The sequence below is a fragment of the Microtus ochrogaster genome, chromosome 8 (genome assembly GCF_000317375.1).
Source record: "Microtus ochrogaster isolate Prairie Vole_2 chromosome 8, MicOch1.0, whole genome shotgun sequence".
Classification (NCBI taxonomy): domain Eukaryota; kingdom Metazoa; phylum Chordata; class Mammalia; order Rodentia; family Cricetidae; genus Microtus; species Microtus ochrogaster.
In genome coordinates, this window is record NC_022015.1 from 6,438,341 (window position 1) to 6,447,966 (window position 9,626).

Here is a 9,626-nt window from a genome sequence, read left to right on the forward strand (position 1 = left end):
GACAGCTTGAAGCTCAGGCCAGTTCCAGGGAAATCAAGATGCAATTTCCTCCATTTAGAAAGCAAATTACCATACTGACTTTTTTCTTGTTCATTCACTAATATAATTCCAAGCTGGGTTGAGAGAAAATGCCTTGTTTTGCTTTGCAAGCTGGTGGAGTTTCCTGAGGAGAAGCCTTTAGCACTTCCTCTGGCAACAGACTCCAGAAAGGTTCTCCGGTACACTCATTCTTCTTAGTAAATAAAAAGGTGTATGTCTTTGGATCAGCAATGTGTGCTTCCACCTAGTTGCTCTAAATTGGGTCTACAGTACAGCTTAATTTGGCCAGGAATTCCTTGTCTGATTCTAGTCTAATGACCTAGGCGTGTTCAGTGGGCCACTGTTCCACTCTTTCTGACTTCACCAATTTGTTCTGTGTAACAAATTCACTGGGTAAATGAAAGGAAAAAAATAAACAGATCAAATAATTCTAGGTGCACAGAGGTAAAAAAAAAAACCAGTCCTGTGGATCTTCCAAGAAGATAACCAACTTGCTAAACAGGCTGTCCTTAGTTTAGAGGGCAGGGATGTTGGGTACCTGTACAGAAACTGCTGCGTATTCCACCCTAGTTAGTAAGCAGCAGGCTGGGGGCTGTGTAAAGGGTACAGGCAGATCCGGGGAATGTGACCTGGCTGCCCTGTCTGTCTCAACACTTTGGAAGAGTCCTAGCATTGCAGGGCTTGTCTTTGGAGACTATGTGGGCTTCCCAGTCAAATCTCAAAGGCTCTATGTTCCTCTGAATAAATGTTTTGGAGGTTTCTCGGGAGACTGATCAGGATTCCGGATATATCCCTCTGCTCGCTTTCCTTTTCCTCAGGCATATGGCTGATGACTGGACCAGGCTGCAGAGCTGAGGGGTGGGAGTATCTTCACCCAGGCACCCACTTTATTGATGGCCCAGGGCCCTGGGGAGAATGATGCTGCCTGGAATTGCTGAACCACAAACTTTGCCAGATCCCAACGACAGTGACTGTAGTGTGGGGACTGGCGGTGCAGGTTACAGATGCTCTTCAGACCTCACAAACCTATCTTTCCAGGCCACAGTCACTCCAGGCCTGAAACCTGGAAGAAAGACACAGATATCGCCCTGTTATTTTCAGAACTTTCTGGTGAGAAGGTTCTCAAATAAAGGCGATGCCCATGATTCCCCTTTCAGGAAGAAGTGAGCGCAGAGATATGGATGCAGAGAGATATTGCTTTCATAAAGAAAACCCTCTAAAGGGTGTTGGTGGGAAGCCCTGCAATGGCATTCATTACAAAGCCATCCTGGGCCTCTCCTGGCTGCAGCTTTGATCTCCCTCTAGCTCCACCACAGTGTTCCTGGGCGAGCTGCCTCCCATTCCACCTCACTGCCTTGTTTGCCAGGACTGGAGGCCCGTGGGAGTTTCCCAGTAGGGTTTTTTGTTTTTTTTTGTTTTTTTTTTCCCTTGGGGGAGGGAGATGTCTTCTGTCCTTCCTTCAACAAATAGGACCTGGTACAGAAAAATGACTCAGAGGACATGGGCAAACATACCAGAAGTTCTTTGATTCCCAGAAACCGAGCACTCGGTGTGGACCTCCACAAGCCTCAGGCATAGTCTTTTCTACACATTGCTAGAATCCCCTGCACTCCCTGGGCACTAGGGGAGTCCTTGTGGTCCCTGTGCAGCCATCGTACTTTTTGGGGAGGAGGGAGCTAGCATACTTGGGAGTAGGTGGTGGTTCTTTGAAGTAACTTCCGGCTCAGGTTTATCTTCTCCACGCACTGGGAGCAGGGAGAATGGGCAATGTGGACTCACAAAAGTGAGCTTAGGAAAGCCGGAGATAGTCCCTTTTCGTGGGTGTGCTTTGATCAATGCCCACGATTGCGGTAGAGTGGCGATGTGTCTATTACGGTATGCACATAATTCATGCCTGTTACTGAGAGCAAAAGCGTGGAGTTGGTTTTTGGCAAGAGCTCAGTGGATTTGGGTTAGTGCACGCACAGCAGTGAGCCTGAGCGTTCCTCAGTGGCTGTGTTAACGCCAAAGCACCCGCAGTCTTGCCTGCTGCTTGTTTAACCAACAGCTGAGCGAGTGTGAAAGTCCCCTGCTGACCCCTGGGTTGCCTGTCGCGCCTGCTGAGGAGGCGGGTGGAGGATCCTGGCTCAGCAGGCAAGCTCTGCAGTGTGCGGCTGTGGAGATGCAGGAAGGAGAGATCTGGGCACTGGGAGCGCCAGCCACGCTGCTTGGCAAACCCGCCAGGGCGCGGGGAAGTGCGTTTAAGCTATACCATTGCCGCAGTGTGGGGTCATGGGTTTGGATGGGGGGACAAAAAATACAGTGCAGCATTTGGAGGGTTTGGTGTGGGAGGGGAATGTTCAGTGCTTTGTGCAGTGTGTTAGCCTGCTCCCCAATACTCTCCAGTTTCTACCGCTTTAGGCTAGCGATGCAAAGGATTGCAGGCAGTCATGCCGGAAGTACCCTAATGGATCCTAGGACCCTCCCTCCCCTTCCCGCGACAGTCACCTTTCTGGCTGTATCAAACTGAAGTCCTTTCAGAGTCCAGGACTACTGCTCACCCTGCCTAAGTCCAGCCAGGGGGTTCAGGCCCCATTGGAAAGGTGAACAGAAGGTTGTAGGCTCGAGTTCAGGCGTTAAAGAGGTCGTGACGCCTAACTCTCTCCGATTTGCTTACACATTCTGGACGAACCCACCCTCTCTCAAGTCTCCTTACCCCACCCCCAGCCCAATTCCTCAGCAGTGACCTCAAGGCAAAGACAGAGTGGACCGCTTCCTTCTTGCTGCAGGAATATAGGTAAACTCCAGCTATGACGCCACGGAAGCTCGGTCAGATCTCTGATTGGCGAAGAGATCTAGTGCGGACCCCCCCACTCCTACCCCACCCCCAAGACCAGAGAATAAGAGACCAGGGCTCTGGGGGACAAGGCGTGTGCAGCCCTGTGTGCTCTTCTCCAGGGGACACTTCGCTCTCGCTGTGGCAACACTCGAGCTACCAGGTGAGGAACTAACTTTTCAACTCTTTCTGCTCACTCTCCATCCGTTTGTCTACTTTGTTGTTCTTTTTGATGCAATGTTTTACACCATAGCAATTCAGGCTTATCTGGACCTTACTATTGCTCTGGTTGATCTCGAACGCCCTGCGATCCATCCCGAGGATGCAGATTACAGGCGCACGCCACCACAACCAGCTTGGCTCCCTTTGCTGGCTAGATTAGTTATTCCACATCCATTTCTGCCTTCCTGCAGCCGGGGATCAGTCAGAAAGTGCGGTCGTGGCATTTTCTCTTAACTAGAGTGAGTGGAATTCTCGAACACACCCGTGGGAGTACCCTGAAAGCTGGGCGACCCCACCTAGGCGTGCCTGTGGTTCCTCCTTGGGAGCAGGTGGTCTTACCTCACCCTATCCAATTTGGGGATGGGAGGTTCTTGGATCTAGGTCTAGGGAGTACCGATCTTTCCTCAGATGTTGGCAGTCCCCAGCAAGCAGCTGGGGTGCACCAAGGAGCACCAGGTGCCAAACAGCTCTTCTGCTGGACTCAAAAAATTCTCCCGACGTTGCAGATTGGAGAGAGATTAGTTCTTCTTTCCAAGATACCTTTCCAGCCTCCCCTGGGCAAATGCTCAGAAAAGGTGGTTCTAAAATTTTCAGCCCGTAAGAAATCCAAAGCAGAGGTCCGGCAAATCTGCTTCAGGGAGCCCTGGGTGGTTCTTGCTTTCTTCAAAGATGAGAGCAAAAGGGGCTTTGGTATGTGTGTGCTGCTGCAAGCTGGGGCCAATGAGAGCCTATAGCTCCTCCTAACAGTAGAGAGAATGCAAACCACACCTACCCTCCCCCAGCCATTTCTGCTCTATCAAGCCACTTACACTGTATCTTTTGAGATCCTTAACGTCCCTCTGGCAAACAAAAGAACAGTGGTGGGGGAGATGAAGGCAAAGTTGTTAGCAGGGCACTTGTGTCAGGGGCAGGACTAGACCCTGGGTCGACAGTCCTCCTGCAGTGTACCATTCTTCTCTTTTTACAGAGACATCATGGTCTTTGGAAAGTTCCTCCCCTTTCTGGCTCTCAGCAGCCTGTGGATCCTGTGCCTGGCCAGCAGCCTCCAGGCAGCACCTTTGCAGTAAGTTAGCTTGAATCAGGAGGGCAGTCTGACTCCCCTCGTGTTGCCCCCCCCAACTGTCAACTCCGTAGTTCTGTAGCCCCCCTCCCGCGTTGGTTATTGAGAAATCAGCGCCCTCATGTGGGCACTGACTGGCCTCTGGACCTGAGCAGTAAGCACCTAGGGAAGAAGCGGGGACCAGGAAACCCGGCTGCTTATTTGGGGAGGAGAAAGGCAGGGAATGAGAATCTGTGCTAGTTTTGCTTATCTCCACAGGCCAACCTTGGAGAGCAGCTTAGACCTGGCTACCCTCAGCGACCAGGAAAAGCGCCTCCTGGTGGCTGCACTGGTGCAGGACTATGAGCAGATGAAGGCCAGGAAGCTGGAGCAGAAAGAGCAAGAGACTGCGGACTCCAGGTAAGGCTCCTTCTCAACCTGGCCCCCATATATTCAGGAGGACCTATTCCAAAGAGGTACAGAGACACTGGCCAGCAGTTCCAGGAACTAAGTTAATTGTTCCCAGCCTCCATGGAAGTCCGAGGTTCCCAGTGCCACCAGAGGGACTCATACTGGTTAGACACATTAAAATTTTGTTTTCTCCTGAAACTCTTGGGAAAGGAAATGAGGAGATGTAGGTTCGCTTACTGTGGGCATTGGACTTGCGTCCACGGGGATGCACGGCCGCACTGGCTGGAGTAGGACAGGTAAGTGTGACATCAGAGGATAGACTTAGAGTGTCAGGAGGTTTCGACAGCTTTTTTTCATAATGGCAAGAAGGCTTCATTTCACCTTTGCAAGGGGGAATTGTAAAGGGATTCGAGGGGTCTGCGACAGGTCGAACAGTGTCTGAGGTAGGTCCAGGGCATCTGTAGAGATGTGCACGTTGTTACAGGGTCAGCTGCCTGTGTGGCCCCAAGCCTGGAAACAGACCAACCCTGGCCTGGCTCCAGCACCCAAGAAAAAGCATGCTGACCTGCATCCAAACTCCCTGTCGAGCATGAGCATGAGACTGAACAGCACATGGATGCCAGAAAGAGCCATCCTTTTCCTCCGCCCTTCCCCACACTGTCCTGGCCCACTGCAACCCCAAGCCTTCCCCATGGAGTCTGTGTGAGCTGAGCTCCACCCACCCTCTGTCCCAGAGTCTAGTCCCTCTGCTTGGTTTAACCTGCTGACTGCCCACAGGGTCAGCCCCTGGTGGTATGGGAATCTAAACACAGAAGGTCTTGGCATGTAGGTAGAGGAGCGGAATGGCTTTTTTACCTTCTCTGGTGTGGACTTTGGTCTTGAAACGTGGGCAAGAAAAGAACACAGCTGGTCTCTTGCAGAGGGCCTGAAGTGTCCAGGGTGCCAGCAAGCTCTTCCGTGTCCTTCCTGGTTTCCTCTCTTGCTTCTGCTTCTGAACTTGCCGCGTGCACATTCCTCTCTGTTGTTCTGAAGCTGGCAAGAGCAGCTTCCAGCATGAATGAGAACCTCAGTGAGTCGGGGTGGGAAGGGAGAGGACAGAAGTCCTATACCGTATCTGAGAGTGAGGGAACCTTCTAGAGTATTTAGATAACTATTCATTTTCTGCTTCTGAATGCTGAAATAAGCACAACCGTCCCATCTCACTCATTTTTTTTTCCTGGAAAAATCAGAGTTATAATGATCATTGCTTTGGTCAGCTTCTGAAGCTTGTGAGTGGCCAGGGACTAAGAAACAGCTTTAGCGTCAGGCGAGCTGGCACAGGGCTTGATGGGTTGTCTCTGTGATGCAGCATTCGCAACAAGCAGCATGCTAAGGATCAGATAATCACGTCTGAGGAGAAGCTGGAAATGTTGTTCTCAGCAAGGTAAGAAGGGTGTTTTTTTTGTTGTTGTTGTTATTGTTGTTTTAAATTTGGTCATGGTTTGGGGAAGAGTTTCTGGTAAAGATTCTCAGGTCATTTCCCTGAACAGCTCTGATAAATGCACTTAGGAGAAACACTTACTGTTAAATGGCTTGTTGAAGGCATGGGGTTCTCAAGGGGTAGGCTCCTCCCCAACTATCACTGACAAGACTTATCTTCTCTTTCCATTCTGAATATCAGTGCCCAGAAGAGAGCCTGCAACACTGCCACCTGTGTGACCCATCGGCTAGCCGACTTGCTGAGCAGGTCAGGGGGTATGGTGAAGGACAAATTTGTGCCCACCTATGTGGGTTCCAAAGGCTATGGCCGGCGCCGCAGGGACCTTCAGGACTGAGGAGCTAACGGCCCCCAGAATGAAGGTGATTTTGTACTCTGGGTTGGGAGAGAAAGGATTTGGGAGCTAAGCCCCACATCATGAAGCCCACTGACAGGGATATGACCTTCAGACTCTCTATGTCTAGTACAAGTCCTCTTCCTGAGGTAATGAGTTCCTTTTCAAGCTGAGCTTGAACTTGAAATCAGAATGGCAGGAGAGATCACAGGGAAGCAGTGCCTTGTTGCTGAGGAGAGAAAGGAAGAGAAATGTCTGGATCTGGAAAGGGGAGGGTCTGCAAGCCTTACCTGTTCCGGTGCCTGACGGACGAGCCCAGCTTCTGCAGGGCTCTACCCTTGTTGGTGTTCCCCAGTTTGGACCAAAGGGCTATGAACATACATACCACTACCAGCATATTTGGCTTCTCTTCTGTTTTTGAGAAGGTTCTGAGCTGCCTATGCTGGCTTCCGGCTCAGTATATAGAGTCTGGCTTTGAATTCCTGACCATCCTGCCCCAACTTCCAAGTGCTGAGATTGCAGGGTCACCAGGACACCTCACATCCCTTCCAGTATTAATAAGGGACAGTGTTAGAAGCCCCCTCACACTCCAAATTCAGAATTCATGGATTCTGTTTCGCAGAAGAGCTGCTAAATTATAAATTAGCTATGTTAGGGATGACTGTGGTTACCAACATATCCATATCCTTCTTCTTTCCCCTCCTCCCATCTTCTCCTCTCTCCTTTTGCCTTTTCTTCCTTCTCTTCATCTCAGGTTATGTGAAGCTGAACTCACCACGTCTATTAATTTTATTAACAAAGACCTGATGAGAAGGCCCCATAGACAATGCATATGTCTGCATCCTGATAGTTACCGGAGAACATCACCCTTGTCACTGGAGAGGAATGAAATTGAATATAAATGAGTTAATTCTGTGTTCGTTTGGATCATTTTTATGCTGAGTCTGTGGTCAGTCAATGTGATGGCGTCTCCCACAGGCTTCCCTAGCACAGGTTCTCAAAAAGTCATCCAACTGATGGTGGCAGCTCTGTTGACCCTTAGGGAGATGTGAAATCACTGCCTCTTGTAGCCTCTGGAGACTCTTGGTAGAGGAGATACCGTGCCTTCGTGTCTCAGAACATGATTGTACATTTATGTAAGGAAATGTCAAAATTGTATCATTTGTGAACTTCATCAAGATTAAAGCATATTTTGAATACATTTGTTTTGAGTCCATGGTGGTCCATTTCAATTTGTCTTTCTATGTAATAATAATAATAATAAATATTGTTGAGTGTTTAGTATTATTCAGTGTTCTAAGAAATTGTTATATACCTGTTAATTGACTTAATCTTCATGGTCAAGCCATGGGAAGATACCCACATTTGAGGAGATAAAGGCCCGGAGAAAAGAGATTCAAGGTCCCACTAGTAGGCTTTGGAAGCCCTGAGATGGCTTTCAGAGCACACAGTAGAAACTGCCACGCCTCATGTTGTTAGCAATGCCTTTGACATTTTCCGGAGATCTGCTCACCATTCTTTGGCCTTCCTGCTTTACATGATAGGCCCTTATATGGTGGAGACACACAAAATTTAAGCATATAATGTTCTGGCCCTTATATAGTATAATGAAGTCTTTGTACCCTTTACTTGGTTTCAAGAAGAATCAGTGGTTGTGTTGCTCCATCGACGGTCCATCAACTCTCCTACCCAGTGTATCACTGTATCAGCATATCTATAAGGATTACACCACGCATTTTCAAATTGGAAAGAAGCTGAACAAAACCAAGGCCTATTAACAAAGAAAATGAGGACATTCGTTATTTCTTAATTCTTTACTCTAACATATGCAGTAATAGTTGAGCCTTTCCCCAGCTGTTTGTACATCTACATATAAAATCTTGGCTGATGTTGAGTCTTTGTATTGATTGCTTCTGGCTCATACCTTAAAGCCCATCTGATGTAGAGGTTCCTCTCTATTTCTTTACCTCTTGCAACTCATTGGCAAGAGAGGCTAGGTTACATGCACAATATCTTGTTGCATTGCTGTGGTGGGGTTAACATGCAGTTTCTGTGAAATGGCAAGCAGACCTAGAGCGAGTGATGTGGAAGAAGCTGATGAGGCCGGAGATGAAACGGGGTGACTGATTATTTTGCAGGATTCTGTAGGGCCCATTAAGGACCTTGGACGTCTATCAGTCAAGCTCTAGTTAAAGAAGTAGATTACACTGGTCATTATAACTGGAAATATTTAGTGTAACAATGGCATTCATAGGTGTTAGAGTGCCAAAAAGACCAGAGAAAATATGGAGTGCAGAGGTTACCATCTAGGGGCTAGCTGAAGCTTGGAGAAGGATTCTTAGATCACTGAGAAGGAAAATTAGCAGACCCTGGTAACTCTTGCTTGGTGCTGGGATGATGTAAGCTGTCCTAAGAGTGCAAACATACAAATCACATGGGTGGGCAGGAGAGGAGGTACATCCAGAATGTTCTAGGGATCCAGAAAAACTAAGCCAAGCTAGGGATTGGAAACAACTTCATTGCCAGAATAAGTCAGTACCTGAGTGATGCTGACTGAAGCAGAGGTGGAACATGGAAGGAGCCGGATCCTTCTTGGTTCTGCCTGCTGGTGTCCTTTTAGGAACTTCAGTTGAGAGAGTCTATAGAGGTCTAGTTGGCAGAAGGAATGTGTCTGGCAGAGTCCCGTTTCAGATCTCATTTCAGATATGTAATTTTAAATTTACATATTGAAAAGTTCATTCATTTTGGTGGGCAGTTCTGGGAGCAAATCCTTGAGCCATGGCATCAGCAACAGTGAGGACATAAAGCAATTATATATCTCGCCAAATCCTCCTGCGCTCAGTTGCTCCCTCAACCACAGTCTCTGCTGCTCCATCTCTAAGGCTTGACTCCTCCAGAATGGTATCTGTAGTTAGTACTTTCTCGTAGGGACAACCAGCCCACGAATAATTACATGGAGACTTATTATTAATTATGAAAGCTTGGTCTTAGCTTAGGCTTTTTCCCACCTAGCTCTCATAACTTAAATTAACCTGTTTCTATTAATCTGTGTTCTGCTACGAGGCTTAGTTACCTCCCCTCTGTACCGTATGTCCAACTTCAGTATCTTGCTGGGATCTTTCTCATGCTGTGCAGATTCATTCCAAGTTCTTTGCTCTCTGCTCAGAAGTCCTGCCTGTTCTCTCCTGCCTAGCTATTGGTCATTCAGCTCTTTACTAAACCCAATCAGAAGGTACCCTAGGCAGAGACACATCTTTAAGTATGTGTCTTAACATAACATACTTAAAGA

General features: G+C 48.3%; 1 protein-coding gene across 1 annotated transcript; it reads left to right on the top strand.

Moving 5' to 3' along the window:
• Positions 1-2,952: 2,952 nt before the first annotated feature.
• Positions 2,953-7,536, top strand: Calcb (calcitonin related polypeptide beta). The gene is made up of 6 exons (XM_013347670.2): positions 2,953-3,017; positions 4,044-4,139; positions 4,395-4,535; positions 5,875-5,949; positions 6,187-6,365; positions 7,092-7,536. Exons 2-5 carry the CDS (start codon positions 4,051-4,053, stop codon positions 6,338-6,340), a joined length of 459 nt encoding a protein of 152 aa, XP_013203124.1. The 5' UTR covers positions 2,953-3,017; positions 4,044-4,050; the 3' UTR covers positions 6,341-6,365; positions 7,092-7,536.
• Positions 7,537-9,626: the final 2,090 nt, after the last annotated feature.

Coding starts and splice junctions, on each gene's coding strand:
- Calcb (XM_013347670.2), top strand. CDS start 4,051: ATGGTCTTTGGAAAGTTCCTCCCCTTTCTGGCTCTCAGCAGCCTGTGG. Junction 4,140..4,394: donor CTCCAGGCAGCACCTTTGCA/GTAAGTTAGCTT, acceptor TTATCTCCACAG/GCCAACCTTGGAGAGCAGCT. Junction 5,950..6,186: donor GAAATGTTGTTCTCAGCAAG/GTAAGAAGGGTG, acceptor TCTGAATATCAG/TGCCCAGAAGAGAGCCTGCA.